Consider the following 19895-nt stretch of genomic DNA (forward strand, 5'->3'; position numbering starts at 1 on the left):
ACCCCTGTCAGGTGGTGATACCGCTAGAGCTCGGTCTTCAAGCTCTGTCAAGCAGTGGTACGGCCCAGACTAAGTAGTAGTATCACCCAGTGTCAGACTACAGGCAGTAGTACCACTCAATAATGGCGATGGTACCGCCGGTACCCCGGAAAACCAGGATAAGACACTTTTTGATTCCATTTTTGAAGCCATTGGGGGCTATAAATACCCCACCCTTTTCTGCATGAAAGGGCACCGAAGTGTGATTATAATCTTGAATATTTGAGGTGTAAAAGTGTTAGAGTTTTCCTCCTCCCTCTTAGCTTTGTAATCATTCAAGAAAGAGGAGTAAGGCTTGTAAGGGTTCTCTCCTAAACCCGACAAAAGGAGAAAGAGCTATAAAAGGTAGTTGGTCTTCACCTATTGAAGAAAGGCCTTTAGTGGACGCTAGTGACCTTAATGGAGAAGAAATCTGAAAGTGGATGTAGTTCACATTAACCGAACCACTCTAAATTCTGGTTTACATTTTGTTTTGAGCAATTTACTTTAACTGCAAATCATTTTATAACAAACTGCTTCTCCTCCTCATCTTACTTTCACTACGCTTATGCTCTCATACGTTTCAAGTTGCTATCTTTCCAAATCGATTTTCATTGAATGTACAAAATATTTTATGAAACCGAAGAATTTTTCGCTACACTAATTTACCCCCACCTCTTTGTACTGCTCTTGATCCTAATAGTTTGTATTAGAGCAAGATTCACTTTCGTCTGGTTTAAAACCCAAGAGAGATGGTATTTGTCAACAACCAAGAGGGTCATTCAATTACACGTCCGACCATGTTCAATGGGACGGATTACACATATTGGAAGACTAGAATAAGGACCTTCCTAATTTCAATGGATTTTGAATTATAGAATATTGTAGAAAATAGGTTTCAAAAGTCTTCTCTTCCAATGAACGATTGGAATGAGTTGGAGAAGAAAACTTTTGCCTTAAACGGTAAGGCTATGAATGTCTTATTTTGTGTCTTAGATAAAAACGAGTTCAATTGTGTGTCTATTTGTGAATCGGCTTTTGATATTTGGTACACACTCGAAGTGACTCATGAAGGCACTAGTAGAGTGAATGAGTCAAAAATTAATCTTTTAGTACACACTTATGAGTTATTTCGAATGAAACCGAGTGAGACCATTGGAGACATGTACACCCAATTTATGGATGTCATCAATGGTTTAAAAGAACTTGGTAAAAGTTTCTCGGATTTCGAACTTGTTAATAAAATTTTAAAATCCCTTCTAAAGAGTTTTGACCCTAAAGTAATGGTCATTCAAGAGGCAAAAGATCTAAATAATTTTCCTCTTGATGAACTAATTGGGTCACTAATGACCTATGAGATGACCTGTAAAGCTCATGAAGAGCTTGAGGACACCTTTCCAAAGAACAAGAAGGATATGACACTGAGAACACAAGAAGACCACTTGAAAGAAAATTCAAGTGATGAAGATTATGATGATGACTTGGCACTCTTAACAAAGAAGTTCAAAAATTTCATAAAATGAAATAAATTTAAAAATAATATTAAAAATAAATTTGAACCTTAAAAAAAGTGATATGCTATGAATGTAAGAAGCCGGGACACTTCAAGAGTGAATGTCCCCAAGCAAAAAGGAAACAACCAAAGAAGAAGAAGGCCCTCAAAGCAACATGGGACAACTCAAGTGCATCCGAAGAAAAGGAGCCAACCAATACCAAGCAAGTTGCTTACTATGCGCTAATGGCTATCGGAGATGAGGTAAGTAATTCAATTGACGCAAATTTATCTTTTGATAAATTATTAAGTGATTTTCATGATTTGTTTGATGAATGCAAATTAATTAGTAAAAAATATAAATTGTTAAAAAAGGAGAATGCTTCTCTTGTTAGTGATTTGGATAGATTAAAGGTTGAGCATAATAGAAGTTTAACTCCTTATACGAAATGTGATGAACTAGAAATACTTAAAAAGGAAAACTTGATACTCAAAGAAACCTTAGAAAAATTTGAGGTCGGTAGCAAGTCTTTAAACATGATCATTGCCAATAAAGGTCATATTCATAGGAAAAGTAGAATCGGATTTGTGAGTAGCTCTCACCAAAATCCAACCACCTTTGTTAAAGGCCTGACCTTGCATGTTTCACCTCACACCAAATGTAACTTTTATTGAAAACTCGGACATATTGCCTATAAATGTCCACTTAAAAGATGTAGTTTACATAGATTGATTTGAGTTCCTAAAAGTCTAAGTCATAGGTGCCCAGCAAGCCAATCACGTGAGTGATGGCATATGTGACTTGATACAGAATCTTTTTGCTTATTATATTTTGGCATATATCATTTTATAACTATTGCATATATGCACATATATATATTGTGATGTCCTTGGATTTGTGCAATGGGAATCGGATCGTGATGAGATCACGATAATGAGATCGATTCACCTTTAAACAGAGATCCTAAATAATCCCGGTCATAGGTTACTCGAGAGGGACATCGTAATAACCGGACAGACTGGTGTGCTGTATACCCGTCCATATGATGGATGCAGCTGGTTTCATAGCTGCTCGTGTAGGGACACTAGGGATACAGTACAAGTGCTCATTGGAGAATGAGTTCACTGATTGATCCGCTTACGGAATGCTGGATGGTTGATGATGCCTTATTGTCAGACAGCGATTCCGTAGTCCTAGTGGTGTATCTGGTCCTTAGACTTGAGACACCAAGGATGTCATGTATGAGTGCTCCACTCTTTGATGCCAGACTTATAGGTTTAGTTGTCCCAGATCTAGTACAGCTAGTCATTGGGAGTGGTAGTCGACCTTACGAGGGCTATTGAGTATCAATAGAGGATCATCCACTCTCGGCGTCATGAGAGGAATATCCCATGTGTTCTTACTCAGACAAATCCCTGGCTAGGGTCATTCGGATCGAGAGAAAAAGAGTTCTCTGAGAGAATCCGATTAGAGCGAGACTCGAGTAGAAACCGTATGGGTCTGACAGAACCATGCTCAATATACAGTCTCTGGGATATTAGATGGATGAGGGACTATAGGTACAAGGTAACTAAGGACAGACAAGTCTAATGGATTGGATTCCCCTGTATCGTTTGGGGACTACGACATAGTGGCCTAGTACGTCCGTAGTCGATGAGTCGAGTGAATTATTACAGAGATAATAATTCACTGAGTTAGAAGGAGTTCTGACAGGTATGACTCACGGCCAGCTCGATATTAGGCCTAGAGGGTCACACACATATGGTAGGCATTACGATGAGTAGAGGTTCGGATAGGAGATATCCGACGGAGCCCTTGTCTTATTGGATATCCAATAAGCCCCTGAATTATTGGATCCCATGGACGAGATCCAATAAGAGGCCATGAGAGATTATTGGATAGAGATCCACTAATCTAAAAGGCTTGGGTTATTGGATGCAGATCCAATACCCACTAGGGGAGGATCCATTAGGGTTTGACAAGGGACCTCTATAAATAGGAGAGATTCATAGCCTCATAGGCTAGAGCCTTTGCTTGCCTCTCCTATTCTCCTTCCCCTCTCCACCTCAGAGCAGGCTTGGAGTTTTGAGGAGCCTTGTCGCAGCCCTGCTGTGTGGATCACCGCTAGAGAGGAGGACGCTTGACCTCCTTCATCCTCTCCTAAATATCTGCAAGGAAACAGGGATATACGATCTCCCTAGGTAACACAATCTACTTTATATGTAGTTTTTCAGTTTCGCAGATTTTGCGCACCAATCTTCGCACGACGATGAACATCTCCTTGGGAATCGGGGATTTTGTTTTCTTGCTCTTACGCTTCTCATCTGATGTCGCCCCCAAGATTTCCCAACAAAAAGAACCTCAAATGACTCAATGTAACATGATAAGATATGTAGATTGATTTTTGAGGCACCCAAGGTCAAATGGGTACCTAAAAATCATCCTTTTTTGTAGAAAAATATACCATCACAAGCTAGGAGCAAGAGATGGTACTTTGATAGTGGATGCTCAAGTCATATGACTAGAGATCCATCTCAATTCTCTAAGCTCACTAGCCTAGACAAAGGATCTGTCACCTTCAAAGACAATAATAATGGTAAAATCATTGGCAAAGGAACCATAGGTAACAAATCTAACCTTTTTATTGAAGATGTATTGTTGGTTAATGGCTTAAAGCATAACCTCTTGAGCATTATCAATTATATGATAAAGGATATATTGTTAAATTTGAATCTAATGCTTGCATTATTGAAAAACTATACAAAAACACATCTATGATTGCACTAAAACAAAATAACATATACACTATTGACATTAATGATCTTTGCAATGAAATATATTTTTCGGTTTTGAATGGCAATGCTTGGCTTTGGCATAGGAGATTAGGTCATGCTAGTATGAAACTAATCTCTCAAATCTCATCTAAAGAACTTGTGAGAGGAATTTCTCACATTAAGTTCGTTAAAGACAATGTGTGTGATGCATGTCAACTAGGAAAACAAATAAAAGGTAGTTTCAAACCAAAGAATCAAATAAGCACCTCTAGACCATTGCATTTAATCCATACGGACTTGCTTGGACCAATTGCTACATCAAGCCTAGGAGGTAGCAAATATGCCTTTGTTATTGTTGACGATTATAGTAGATATACTTGAACTTACTTCTTAGCATATAAAAATGATTGCTTTAGGTATTTCTCTAAGTTTTGTAAACTTGTTCAAAATGAAAAAGGTTTTATGATTTTGTCAATTCGAAGTGATCACAGTAGTGAATTTCAAAACCATGATTTCTAAGAATTTTATGAATCTAATAGATATAACCATAACTTCTCTACTCCAAGAAATCCTTAATAAAATGGAGTAGTAGAAAAAAAAATAGAAACTTATAAGAAATGGCTAGAACCATGTTAAACGAATATAGCCTTCCCAAATATTTTTGGGCCGAAGTCATAAATATGATATGCTATATTATGAATAGGGTTCTAGTAAGACCATTACTTTCCAAAACTCCTTATGAGTTGTGGAACAATAAAAAATCCAACGTTTCATACTTTAAAGTTTTCGGGTGTAAATGTTTTATTTTGAATGAAAGAGATACCTTAAGAAAGTTTGATACAAAATCAGATGAGGGAATTTTTCTTAGTTATTCATCTATTTCAAAGTCTTTTCAAATCTTCAATAAAAGAACTTTAGTTATAGAAGAATCTATTCATGTTGTTTTTAATGAAATTTCCGAAGTTAAGAAAAATAATTTTGATGATGATCTTAAATTTGATACTTTGAATTTAAATGAATCCCTTTCTCCATCTAGCAACTTAGATGCATCTTCTTCCGAACCTTCTTTACCAAAGGAATAGAAGTATGTAGATGCTCATCCTAAGGAGCTAATTATATGAGACACATCGAAAGGGGTTCAAACTCATTCTTCTCTTAAGAATTTTTGTACCAACATTGCTTTTCTCTCCCAAATTGAACCAAATGCTTTGATGAAGCCATGTAAGATGATTCATGGGTCATTATAATACAAGAAGAATTGAATCAATTTGAGAGAAATGAAGTATGGAAGCTAGTTCCAAGTCCAAATAACCATTTAGTTATTGGTACTAAATGGGTCTTTAGAAACAAGCAAGATGAATTTGGTATCATGGTTAGAAAAAAAGGCTAGATTAGTGGCCAAGGGTTTCAACCAAGAAGAAGGTATCGATTATAAAGAAACATTCGCTCCTATGGCACTATTAAAAGCCATAAGGATGCTCCTTGCTTGTGCTAGTAGTAACAATTTTAAGTTATTTCAATAAAAGTGCTTTTCTTAATGGCTTTATCTCCGAAGAAGTTTATGTCGAACAACCTCTCAGATTTGAGAATGATAATTTTCCTAATCATGTATTTAAATTGACTAAAGCTCTTTATGGATTGAAACAAGCCCCAAAGGCTTGGTATTAGAGACTTAGCTCATTTCTAATTCATAATAATTTCTCTAAAGGCAAGGTCGATACTTCATTGTTTATTAAAATTTTTAAAAATAATTTTTTTATTATTCAAATTTATGTTGATGATATTATTTTTGGTTCTACAAATGAATCCTTATGTGAATCATTTGCCAAAAGCATGAGTCTAGAATTTGAAATGAGCATAATGGGAGAATTAACCTTCTTTTTAGGCGTATAAATTAAATAATTTAGCAATGGTATTTTCCTTAATCAAATAAAATATGCTTTAGACTTGCTAAAAAGATTGAACTTGGATAGTTCAAAGGCTATAAATACTCCTATGAGTACCTCCACTAAGTTAGACATTGATAAAAGTGGAGAAAGCTTTGATCATAAAACTTATAGGGGTATGATAGGTAGATTACTTTACCTCACCACAACTAGACCGGACATCATGTTTAGTGTAGGACTTTATGTTAGATTTCAATCTAACCCTAAGCAATCTCATTTAAAAGCTGTTAAAAGTATATTTAGATACCTAAAAGGAACTTCTAAATTAGGATTATGGTATCCTAAATCTAAGAATTTTGAATTGCTTGGTTATGTTGATGCAGATTTTGCTGGATGTAGTTTAAATAGAAAAAGCACATCCGGAACGTGTCAATTTTTAGGACACACTTGTTTCTTAGTCTTCCAAGAAACAAAACTCGATTGCATTATCTACAACCGAAGCGGAGTACATAGCTACAGGTGCATGCTGTGATCAAGTTATATGGATGAAAAACAATTTAAAGGATTATGGAATTGACCTGAAAAACATACCTATAAAGTGTGATAACACTAGTGCAATATGCTTAGCAAAAAATCCTATTCAACATTCTAGAACTAAACACATTGACATTAGACATCACTTCATACGAGATCTTATTAATAATCATGATGTAATATTAGAGTTTATTGATACGAAATATCAATTAGCTGATATCTTTACAAAACTCTTAAATGAAGAATAATTTGATTTCATTAGAAGGGAATTAGGGATGTTAAACTGTCCAAATGCATGAATTTGTTAAATTTTTATTTTCGGACTTTTTTTATCACTCACCTGAATCATGATCTTATAGTGTGTGCAATGAGCCATATGCATTTTTCCATATGAGTTTTTATGATGTTTGTGTACAAATGATGAATCATGAACTTATGGTATGCATTTTACAATACGAGTTCAATATAATGTTTGAGTACGGTATGCATTTTATATAATGAATCATGAATGTACAATCTTCAATATGAATTTTCTTTACTTATGATGTGAATTTTACATGATAAGGTTGTGTGGTTCATAACAATAAAAATCTTGCATGATAAGGTTGTGTGGTTACATGCGAATTGGTATCACCCCCTTCCCCCCACACAACTATGTAAGCAGTGCTCACTGCTTTTAGGCGGTGGCACTGCCCAGCTGGCGGTAGCACCGCCATTTGTCATGGGTGATAGGCGGTAGCACCGCCCAGCTAGCGGTGCCACTGCCCGCAACCTACCCCCTTATAAACATAAGTTAGGGTCGGCGGTAGAACCGACCCCAACACATTCTGCACTCCTCCAAACAGCTCCAAACCTATTGTTCTCCCTCTAGCAACTAAAAAATTCCCACTTCCCACTGGATCAAGGATCAATCTTCAACATTCTTTTAAAGATCACTAGAAAGGAGAACTACTAAGGTAATCTCTACACCAAATTGATTCTCTTTTGTATTACTTGTTCTTGCTCCTTATTTACCTTCATTATTGTAGTCTCAATGGGTTCTAGAAGATCCTCTAGAGACAAAGGGAAGAGGAGATTAGATGAAAATTATAACTCCCTATATTTCGATTCTAATCAACATGCCCTAAAATTTTCATCCATAGAGTCTAGACATGTTCATAAGGGTAAATATGTTGATTTAGATGAATTAAGTGATTTGGAACCTATTCAATGGTTTGCTAATCTAAACATTCTCCCAATCATTCAAATGAGTGAACATATCTACCCTAGATTTGTTAGGCTACTTTACAACAATTTACATATAGACGAAGACGAAAGGGTATCTACCTATCTATTAGAACATCATATACCCATCACTGATAGAACCATTTACAACATCATAGGATTTCCGGTAAAAGAAAGAGGATGTTATTTTATAGGACAATAGGATGAAGAAACAGTTGGGATTACTAACGTTGATGCCTTAGGAACAATTTTTGGTAATCCTAACTTAACGATTCTTCCAAAAAGCTATGAACATTTACTACCTTTTAGCACCAAAATACTTCATCACATCTTGATAAATATCATTCTTCCAAAACAATATCATCATGATGAAGTAAGCCAAATGGAACTAGGTACCATGTATTAGATTATGAAGGGACATAACAATTGTTTTGGTTACCTAATCTAACAAAACATGATTGAACTATCAAAAAAGGACATGATGCTTCCATATGGTGGCCTAATCACAAGACTACTCTATGTCTATGATATTGCTATTCCACCCGAAGAAGTTATAAAACTAGATAGGTTTAGTATCATAAATAGAAATCTACTTCGACGAATGAGATATACATTTAGAAATAATTTATGGACTAGATTGCCTAGAAGAACTGATCCCTTCCAACCTGAACCAAAACCCGAAACACTAATTTTTAGGGGTAATCAATCTCCTCCAATTGGTCCCTTTGAAGAATCACCTCTAGTAGAGCAAGCACCTCCCTCATCTATCGACGACATAGGGACTTAAATGAATCGATTTGAACAACGTCAAGATCGACTTGAACAATGCTAAGATCAAATTTTGACTGAGTTGTAGCAGATTCATCAACAACTCAATACCCTGTTTAGACATTTTGATTGGCCACCACCTGAATAATTAATTATGACTTTTTGCTGATGATAAAGGGGGAGAAATGGATGAAATCCCTTTTTTTTTATTCTGCTTACTTTAATGTTGTAATCCTATATTGTTTACCTTGATGTTATAAACTTAAAATGCTACTTACTTTGATGATTGCAATTCTGTGCTTTGATTTCCATGTTATCTCTTCAAATGATGAGTATGATGATACAATATCATGCTTACTTTGATGCTGAAAATTTCTATCAATATCATGCTTACTTTGATGCTGAAAATTTCTGTGATTTTGACTCGAAAATGGATGTCATGTCTTGACATCATTTCTATCGATGAATACGTGGTATCATCTTTAGATTTGGTAAATCATGATGTGCACGATGATAATAAGTCTAAATTATCAAATTGATGCTTGAATTCAAAGGCGTTGAATTTAAAAGTGTCTTTTCTTAATTATGACATATAGATAGGGGGAGTTAAAATTAATTCCATCACCAATTGGTTGTCATCATAAAAAAAGGGGGGATTGTTGAATCTCGAATTTTGATGATTAAATCAATTGGTAAATTATTTAATCTAATCCATGTGTTGAGATAAGTGTGCAGAATTAACTATGATAGCAGTAAGGCGTAAAGCAGATGATGGGTCGGAGTCGAAGACTCGAACGATATACCGGGAGCTCGCTGAGAGTTCATCATGAGATCACCGGAAGCACGCTAGAAGACTCGCTGAAAGCTCATCGGGAGATCGTCGGAAGCACACTAGAAGACTAGATGAGAGTTGGTCGGGAGTTTGCTAGAAGCTCGCCGAAAGACTCGCCGAGAAGTTCGCCGGAAGATCGCAGAGTGAAAAATCGACGTACCGGACCATGCTTGCCTTAACCGTAGTTAGAACGATAATTAGAGTTGATTTAGGAGGTAATCCCATCAACTCTATTAGGGGCCAATTGGGGTTGGAGCTAGGATGGTTTGGGCCGAATATAAGGCCCAACCAGGTTGCTGGACTCTGACCAGCGGTGGCACCGCCAGGGCCAGTGGTGGCACCGCTTGGAAGACCCAATCTCCCAGGGGGTTTAGGCGATGGTACCGTTGGTAGTTAATGCTGCCAACGATGGTACTGCCCCTGTCAAGCAGTGGTACTGTCAGAACTCGGTCTTCGAGCTCTGTCAGACGGTGGTATTGCCTAGAATGAGTAGTAGTACCACCCAGTGTCAGACTTCAAACGGTACTATCGCCCAATAATGGCGGTGGTACCGCCAGTACCCTTGAAAATCGGGATAATACACTTTTTAGTTCCATTTTTGAAGTCATTAGGGGCTATAAATACCCCACCCTTTTCTGCATGAAAGGGCACCAAAGTGTGATTATAATCTTGAATCTTTGATGTATAAAAGTGCTAGAGTTTTCCTCCTCCCTCTCTTAGCTTTGTAATCATTCAAAAAAGAGGAGTAAGGCTTGTAAGGGTTCTCTCCTAAACTCGACAAAAGGAGAAAGAGCTGTAAAAGGTGGTTAGTCTTCACCTATTGAAGGAAGGCCTCTAGTGGACGCCGGTGACCTTGACGGAGGAGGAATCCGAAAGTGGATGTAGGTTGCATTGATTGAACCACTCTAAATTCTGGTTTGTATTTCAATTTGAGCAATTTACTTTAACTGTAAATCATTTCATAGCAAACTGCTTCTCCTCCTAATCTTGCTTTCACTACACTTACGCTCTCAAACGTTTCAAGTTGCTATCTTTCCAAATCGATTTTCATTGAACGTACGAAATATTTTATGGAACCGAAGAATTTTTTGCTGCACTAATTCACCCACCCATCGCCCTCCCACCCCCCCCTCTCTTAGTGATGCTCTTGATCCTAACATTATAAACTTATTCAAAATGAAAAATGCTTTATGATTTCATCGATTTGGAGTAATTATGGTAGTAAATTTCAAAATCGTGATTTTCAAAATTTTTGTGAATCTAATGGATACAACCATAATTTCTCTACTCTAAGAAATCCTCAACACAATGGAATAGTAGAAAGAAAAAAATAAAAATTTATAAGAAATGGCAAGAACCATGTTGAACGAACATAGCCTACCCAAATATTTTTGGGTCGAAGTCGTTAATACGACATGCTATGTCATGAATAGGATTCTAATAAGACTATTACTTTCCAAAACTCCTTATGAATCGTGGAATAATAAAAACCCAACATTTCATATTTTAAAAATTTCGGTTGTAAATGTTTTATCTTGAATGAAAAAGATATCTTAGGAAAGTTTGATGTAAAATCTGATGAAGGGATTTTTGTTGGCTACTCTTCCATATTTCTAAAGTCTTTCGTATCTTTAACAAAAGAACTTTGGTTATAGAAGAGTCTATTCATGTTGTCTTTAATGAAGTTTCTGAACTTAAGAAAAATAAGTTTAATGATGATCTTAATTTTGATAATGTGAATTTAAATGAACCCTCTCCTCCAACTAGCAACTTGGATACATCTTCTTCTGATATATCCTTAACTAAGGAATAGAAATATGTAGATGCTCATCCTAAGGAGCCAATCATACGAGACACATTAAAAGGGGTTGAAACTCATTTTTCTCTTAAAAATTTTTATGCCAACACCGCTTTTCTTTCTCAAATTGAACTTAAATGCATTGACGAGGCCTTGAAAGATGATTCATAATTATTGCAATACAAGAAGAGTTGAACCAATTTGAGAGAAATTATGTGTGGAAGCTTGTTTTAAGGCCAAATTATCATTTAGTTTAGAGTTTTTAGAAACAAGCAAGATGAATTTGGTATAGTGGTTAGAAACAATGCTAGATTAGTGGCCAAGGGTTTCAACCAAGAAGAAGTTATCAATTATGACGAAACCGTCGCTCTTGTGTCACGATTAGAAGTCATATGGATGCTCCTTGCCTATACTAGTAGTAATAATTTTAAGTTATTTCAAATGGATATCAAAGTACTTTTCTTAATGGCTTTATTTCCAAAGAAGTTTATGTTGAACGATCTCCCGGATTTGAAAATGATAATTTTCCGAATCATGTATTTAAATTGACTAAATCTCTCTATGGATTAAAACAAGCCCCAAGGGCTTGGTATGAGAGACTTAGCTCCTTTCTTATCCAGAATAATTTCTCTAAAGGCAAGGTCGATACTACATTGTTTATTAAAATTTTAAAAATAATTTTTTTATTATTCAAATTTATGTTGATGATATTATTTTTTGTTCTACAAATGAATTCTTTTGTAAATCGTTTGCCAAGAGTATGAGTCAAGAGTTTGAAATGAGTTTAATGGGTGAACTAACTTTCTTTTTAGGCTTACAAATCAAACAACTTAGTAATGGTATTTTTCTTAGTCAAACAAAATATACATTAGACTTGCTAAATCGATTTAATATGGATAGTTCAAAGGCTATCAATACTCCTACAAGTACTTCCACTAAGTTAGACATTAACGAAAGTGGAGAAAGCTTTGATCAAAAAGCTTATAGGGGTATGATAGGAAGTTTACTATACCTCACCGCAACTAGACCGGACATCATGTTTAGTGTAGGACTTTGTGCTAGGTTTTAATATAATCCTAAGATATCTCATCTTAAAGCAGTTAAAAGAATTCTTAGATATCTTAAAGGAACCACTAATCTAGGATTATGGTATCCAAAATCCTAGAACTTTGAACTAATTGCTTACACTGATGCGGATTTTGCTAGATGCAGAATAGATAGAAAAAGCACATCCGAAACATGTCAATTCTTAGGTCATGCATTTATCTCTTGGTCTTTCAAGAAACAAAACTCAGTTGCACTATCTACAACCGAAGCCGAATACATAATGGTGAGTTTATGTTATACACAAGTTGTATAGATGAAAAATACATTAGAAGATTATAAGATTTACCTTAAGAATATTTTCATAAAATGTGATAATATGAGTGCAATATATTTAACAAAAAATCCTATTCAACACTCTAGAGCTAAACATATTGATATTAGGCATTATTTCATAAGAGATCATGTTAATAACCATGACATATCTTTAGAGTTTATTAATATTAAACATCAATTAGCAAATATCTTTATAAATTATCTAAATGAATAATAATTTGATTTTATTAGAAGAGAGTTAGGGATGTTAAATTATCTGAATGCATGAGTTTGTTGTACTTCTTTTTCGGACTATCTTCCTCTTAATTCATCTCATGAATGGAGCTTTCATGAATTTATCTTGTTTTTATCTTCCTCTTAACTTGGTATCAAATTTGCTTTATGCCATTGCTTTATCACTTAATGATTTTTGATACACTTAATCACTCATAGAATTCATTGACAAATGCATCTCTCACGGATTTCACTCTTGTAAATTTTTAATAAGAAACTAATTTGATTTATGAAATTGTATTTGTAATGCTCATCTCTCATGAATTCTTCCTTACTCTTCTCATGAAAGATGAATTTTATGAATTTTTAGTGTATGATGATTACTTGCAAGGATGGCGATTTGATTTCATATGGATATTTTGATCCTTTTCATGAATCCCTTCTCTTTGTTAAAATTGAAGTATGATTTAATGAAACTCATTTATTGTTTTTGACTTGGTTCAAATCATTTCACAAATTTAGTTCTTAATAGATTCTTTCCTTACCTTTCTTCCTCTTCTTCTTATTTTTATGACAAAGAAAGAATGAAACTTGCACATCTTCCTTTATGCTCGGATAGTAAAAATATTAGCTTATCCAAAAAGGTTATCATGAAAAGTTTTTGCTTATCTTCCTTTATGACTTCGATAAATTAGTGTGAAATTTGCTTAATTTTGTTTACCACACTTGCATTGTTGAATGGTTCTCCTTTTTGTTGATGACAAAGGGGGAGAAATATGATAAATTGATGACAAATTGACATATTTGAAATAAAATATATCTTGTCGTAAATGCTTGAATGTTTTGCGAATGCTTGAAATATAATTGAAATCATCAAATACATCGTAACACATCGCAAATAATTAAAACATATTAAAATGTATTTCATATGCATTATAGATACTTGAAATGTTTCATGGATGATAATTGTCTATCATTATAATAAGGTATCATGAGCTTAACTTGCTATTTACAATCGATATCATACCTTATAATGATGATTTGTTATCTTATATCAAGAATTGTCATCTTGCTAAATTTCATATTTGAAACTCGTATCATACTTGAAAATGATGATTGTCTATCATTATTAGACTTGAAAATGAATGTCAAGCCTTTACGTTATTTTTTATTAATTAATACGTGATATCAAATTTTGAATTGGTAAATCATGATAAGTATCATGATGTGCATGTTTGATAAGTTTAAGTGAATATAACTTATCAGTTTGAAGCATGAATTCAAAGGCCTTAAATTCAAGAGTATCTTTTCTCAAGTATGGCATATAGATAGGAGGAGTTAAGGTTAACTCCGTCATCAATTGATTGTCATCATCAAAAAGGGGGAGATTTTTGAATCTCAGATTTTGATGATGAAATCAATTGGTAAAGTGTTTGATCTAATCTACATGTTAAGATAAGTATGCAGATTAACTGCAATAGCAGTAAGGCATAAAGCAGATGTTGGGCCGGAGTCAATTATCGGACGATATATCGAAGATTCGGATGATGTGCAGGAAGTTTACCGAAAGCTCATCGAGAGTTCGACGGGAGCTCACCGAGAATTCTTTGGAAGATTGTCGAGAGTTCCTCGGGAGTTCGTCGAGAGTTCATCGGGAGTTCGCTAGAAGTTCACCGGAAATTTGCCGAGAAGTTTGTCAGAAGATCACCGAAAGAACAATCGACATACCAGACATAGATTGTTTGTTTAAATGTCTTAATTATCGTAGTTAGACCTTAAGTTGAGTTAAGATTGAGAGGTAATCTCACTAACTCAGTTAGGGGCCAATTGGGCCCTTAACAAGGCTAAACTGGGCCGGTTGAACAGCCCATTCAGCACCTGAAGTCATGGTCGATGGTGGCACCACCTGGTGACTCAATCTCCCAAGTGGTCTGGGCGATGGTACCGTCGACAATTAAAGCAGCCAAGCGGTGGTACCGCTAGAGCTCAGTCTTCGAGCTCTGTCAAGTGGTCGTACCGCCCAGACTGAGTGGTGGTACATTCCAATGTTAGTCTGCAGGTAGTAGTACCACCCAATAATAGCGGTGGTACCGTTACTACGCCAAAATCTGGGGATGTGACACTTTTTTGCTCCAATTCAAAAGTCATTGGGGCCTATAAATACCCTACCCTTTTCTGCATGAAAGGGCAACAAAAGTGTGAACAATATCTTAAAATCTTAGGATGTTAAAAGTATTGTAAGAGTGGAGTCCTCCTTCCTTTCTAGTGTTGTGATCATTCAAGAGATGTGTGAGGCTTGTAAGGGTTATCTCTTAAACCCATGAAAAGGAAGACCATTAGTGGTTGCCTATTGAAGGAAGACTATTAGTGGATGTCAGTGACCTCGTCGGAAGAGGAATCAGAAGTGGATATAGGTCACAAAGACCGAACAACTATAAATTCTAGTTTGCATTTCTATTATTGTCATTTACTTACTTTGTAATTGCTTCATTTCCTCCTTACTTGGCTTTCATTACCCTTACGAATAAACACACTATCAAGCTATCTTCTAATATTGGTTTTTGTTTAACGTACTAAGATTTTAAAACTGACGCTTTTATCCACTGCATTAATTCACCCCACACCCCCCCCCCCTCCCCTCCCAGTGCTGACTCGATCCTAACAATGCTAGCATAGAGCAACAACAGGGGGAAGACGGCCATCATTCACCATGGAAGTGCTAGAGTTACAGTAGGGAAGAAGGCGACGACAAAGGAGAGAAGGTTCTCAGCATCAGCTCGATGGAATAGGAGGAGGTGCATCGAGATAGAGGAGAGAGGGTTCTCGGTGTCGGCTCAGTGGAACAAGAGGAGGATACTGTGGCAATAGAGATGCTAGCGTAGAGCAATAGTAGGGGAATACAACCATAGGGAAGAAAGCGACGATAAAGGAGAGAAGGTTCTCAGCGTTAGCTCGGTAGAATAGGAGGAGGATACCATGGTAGCAATGATAGCTACGAGATCAAGGAGTAGGCCTAGGGGCAAGCAACGCATGGGAGCCGAGGGAAGAGGGGTGCGTAGCAGCTTCGGCAGCGTGTGCGAAATGCAAGGAAGATTGGAGTGGATTATGTAATGGAGGAGATTACGAGGGAAGATTTCCCTTAATAGTTGGGAAAATCTTAGCTGCTATAAAGAGAAATCATAATTATTATCAATAACCTACAACAAATCATAGTAAATCGGGAGGGACCAATACCCATATTGCTATGCCATAAAATCTAAAGGCATCCAAGCCACGTGCCAAAGAATTTGAAAACTTTTTGTTCGATATAAAATGATACTTCTGGACAACAAGACCCAATTCTAAAGAATCAATCGTGATGATATATCTAAATGGCAATGGCAACACCAGGTGGTTCACGCAATGCAAAGAAATTCAATAAGATCAGAGCTGGATGGATAAATTAGAGAACAAGGTATTTATAATATGTCACCAGGTTGTAAACATTCAAAGCCCTCTTATCTCCTTTAAACGTTCATTGTGTTAAAACATATTATAGATATTAACCAATATTATCTAATATTAATTATATTTGATTCCAATTAGTTTAACATTTTTACATATCCTTCAAAATAAGTGATTCTCATATCTAAATTAAAATTTACCATATATATACATATCCTTGATAATTTCAACCACATTATGATCACAAAAAATTTAAAAATATTTTAACTATGTAGATATCATTATAATCCAAAATTTTCAATATCAATATTACTTAAACATGCTTAGTCATTTTTTTTATGGATGTTAATGATACTGATATATGTGACTAATCTTAATATTTGAGAATATATATATATATATATATATATATATATATATTTATTTATTTATTTATTTATTTATTTACATTACACACACGATTGACCAGCATTGTTTAATATCAATATTATTTAATCATACTTAAAGTAGGATCAAGATCGAACACTACAATATTATGCAATTAAAATCAAAACAACAAAATCTTTGGATATAATATAATAGCAGTATGCTAATTTACGTGATCGGTTGGGGATGCATGCGTAGTTATACATGTCTTGAACTCCACGTTCTTGCGGTTAATCCAATGCGGGAAACCACCAACAACCTTCTCTATAAGACAACAGTTGCTTCATCCCGTGTTCGTTTCCTGTCTTTTGTGTTGACGACGCTCGCTCGCTCGCTCGCTCGCTCGCCATGCAGGCGCCCCAAGTAGGCGACTACCACGGGCCACAACCAGTTCCGCCGGTGGCCGCCGCACCCGCGGCGTCATCAAGCTTCAGAAATGACGTCTACCCCCCGGCCTTTGCTCCTTCCACCCCTCGAGCCCAGCCTCCGTTACCTGCACCGTGGTCCACCGGCCTCTTCGATTGTTGCGACGACGTCGGCAACTGTAAGCCATCCTACTTCGATTATTGCTGTCTTCCGATGTGATATCCCTCTCCCTCTCTCTACTTATTGTCATTTGCGAGAACGTATGCAGGATATCTCTTCCATCCATGCTTCTTGTTACCTTTCAGAATGTATGCATGATCCCTTTCTCTCTCTCTATCGTTGCTTCTTACTGTCTGCTTTACTGCATGCAGGACCTCTCTTTCTCTCTTTGTCTACTACTTGATATCTACGTTTGCAGGGTCTCTCTCTCTCTCTTTTTATCTTTCATCTACTTCTTGTTATCTACCATAATGTATGCATGATTTGTCTTTCTTCTAATCTGTCAATTGTTCAGGGAGATAAATGTTCCGTATATCTCTTGCAGGCTGCGTGACTTGCTTCTGCCCATGCATCACCTTCGGTCAGATTGCGGAGATTGTCGACGGAGGATCCGTCCGTAAGTCCTTCGCCGAGAACACTGTAACACACACACACACACAAATATATATATATATATCCTGTCTTACCGGATAGATATGATTGGTGTGAAGCATGCGGGGCAAGCGGTGCGCTCTACGCGTTGATGTTCTGCGTCACCGGCTGCGCTTGCCTGTACTCGTGCTTCTACAGGTCGAAGATGAGAGGGCAGTTGTTCTTGGAGGAGAGCCCCTGTGCCGACTGCGCCGTCCACTGCTGCTGCGAGTCATGTGCCCTGTGCCAAGAGTACAGGGAACTCAAGATTCGTGGGTTCAACTTGCACTATTGTCAGTTCATTTTTTTTTTCTCCTTCTGCTTCTTCTTTCTCTACTTCTTCCTCTACTTCTACTACTACTGCTACTTCTGCTTCTTCTACTTCTACTACTAGTGCTGTCCCTTTCGCAGAAGCATGATTAAATTGGCATCTAACTTTGTACGCATGATATCTGGCTGTGGTTGACATATTGCAGGGTTGTTGCATGGTAACCTGCAGGTGCAGAATGCGACCTTACCTCCGTCCGTAGAAGGTGGAATGCAGCGTTGAGAGTTGGGAGTGGACCAGTTTCCTTCTTCATTGTGTGACGTCCATGCGATAGGTTGATAGCTTCATTCATGAAATGTTGTCATTCTGGGTAGCGTGTTTCTGAACACATTGGCTATATTTGTGCTTCTGCAGTTAACCCTAAGAATTACTCGACCTAAATCTGCTTATAATAAATGTACATATTGAATATTTTTCTCTAATAGCTATAATTCATCTCACATCATTTATAAACACCAAACGTAAAAGAAAAGTTATTATCCATGGAAATTGTTACAACATAATATATATTGTTGGTTTCCTTCTAACAACTTAAGTCTTGAGATTTGTGGTAACTTAAATTTTAACCATGATATTAGAGCAGGGAATGGATTGGAAACATGAATCTGCCTCTTTATTTTTCTTATTAATATTTAAATAATACTTGCAAATATGCAACTTGCACATAAGTTTGTTTGGTCTCTAATCCGACTTGCACTGAGAGTGTTAGGATCAAGAGCACTAAGAGGGGGGGGTGAATTAGTATAGCAGAAAACTTTTGACAATTTAAAACGATGTTCGTATAATAAAAGTGATTTCGATATGAAAGCCAATTCGAAAATTACTTTAACTTAGATTAGGCGAAGTGCAGTTAAAGTAAAGCTATGGAGGCAGTTTGCAGTTAAGATATAGAACAAAAAGTAATTGCAAACCGAGATTTAGAGTGGTTCGGTCAATCTTGACCTACATCCACTTTTGGCTTCCGCCTCCGATAAGGTCACCGACGTCCACTAGAGGCCTTCCTTCAATAGGCGAAGGCGAACTACCCTTTTACAGTTTCACTCCTTTTGACGGGCTTAGGAGACAACCCTTACAGAATTTTCTCTCCTCTCTTGAAAGATCAAAATTTGGAAGAAAAGAGGGAGGAGAACTTCTAGCCTTTACAATACTTTGGAGCTCTAAAATCACAGAGTAAGATCAAGCTTTCGGTGCCCTTTCATGCAGGAAAGGGTGGGGTATATATAGGCCCCAAACTGGTTTGAATTTGGAGCTAAAAAATGTCACCTCCTGGATTTCCGGGGTCCTGGCGGTACTACCGCGAGACTGGGCGATACGACCGCGTGACAAAGCTCAGAGACCGAGCTCTGGCAATGCCACCACTTGACAGGGGCGGTTGCACCACCCAGTCTCACTTGGAGACTGAGCCCAAACGGTGCCACCGCTTGACTAGGGCGGTTGCACCGCCTAGTGACGCTCGGAGACTGAGCCCAAGCGGTGCCACCGCCTAACCTAGGCGGTTGCACCGCCTAGCTTTCCTGGGAGACCATCTCCTAGGCGGTGCCATTGATAACCCTAGCAGTGCCACCGCTTGGCAAGAATTCTGGTCCGAATGGGTTGATCCATTCGGCCCAATTTGGGTCTATCAAGGTCCTAATTGCCCCCAGATTAAGTTAATGGGATCACCTCCCGTTCCTAACTTAATCTACATACTAACTATGATATTTCTTAAGACATTTATTGCAACTTGCTCCGGTGCGTCAATCGCTTCTTCTGGCGAGCTTCTGGTGAACATCCGACAAACC

General features: G+C 37.0%; 1 protein-coding gene across 1 annotated transcript; it reads left to right on the forward strand.

Moving 5' to 3' along the window:
* Positions 1 to 17138: 17138 nt before the first annotated feature.
* LOC103974361 (cell number regulator 2-like) lies at positions 17139 to 18336 on the forward strand. The gene is made up of 4 exons (XM_009389167.1): positions 17139 to 17334; positions 17701 to 17772; positions 17867 to 18079; positions 18263 to 18336. The coding sequence occupies exons 1-4, from the start codon at positions 17139 to 17141 to the stop codon at positions 18334 to 18336; spliced, it is 555 nt and encodes a 184-aa protein (XP_009387442.1).
* The last annotated feature ends 1559 nt before the right edge of the window (positions 18337 to 19895 follow it).

This window comes from Musa acuminata, chromosome BXJ3-11 (assembly GCF_036884655.1).
Source record: "Musa acuminata AAA Group cultivar baxijiao chromosome BXJ3-11, Cavendish_Baxijiao_AAA, whole genome shotgun sequence".
NCBI lineage: Eukaryota > Viridiplantae > Streptophyta > Magnoliopsida > Zingiberales > Musaceae > Musa > Musa acuminata.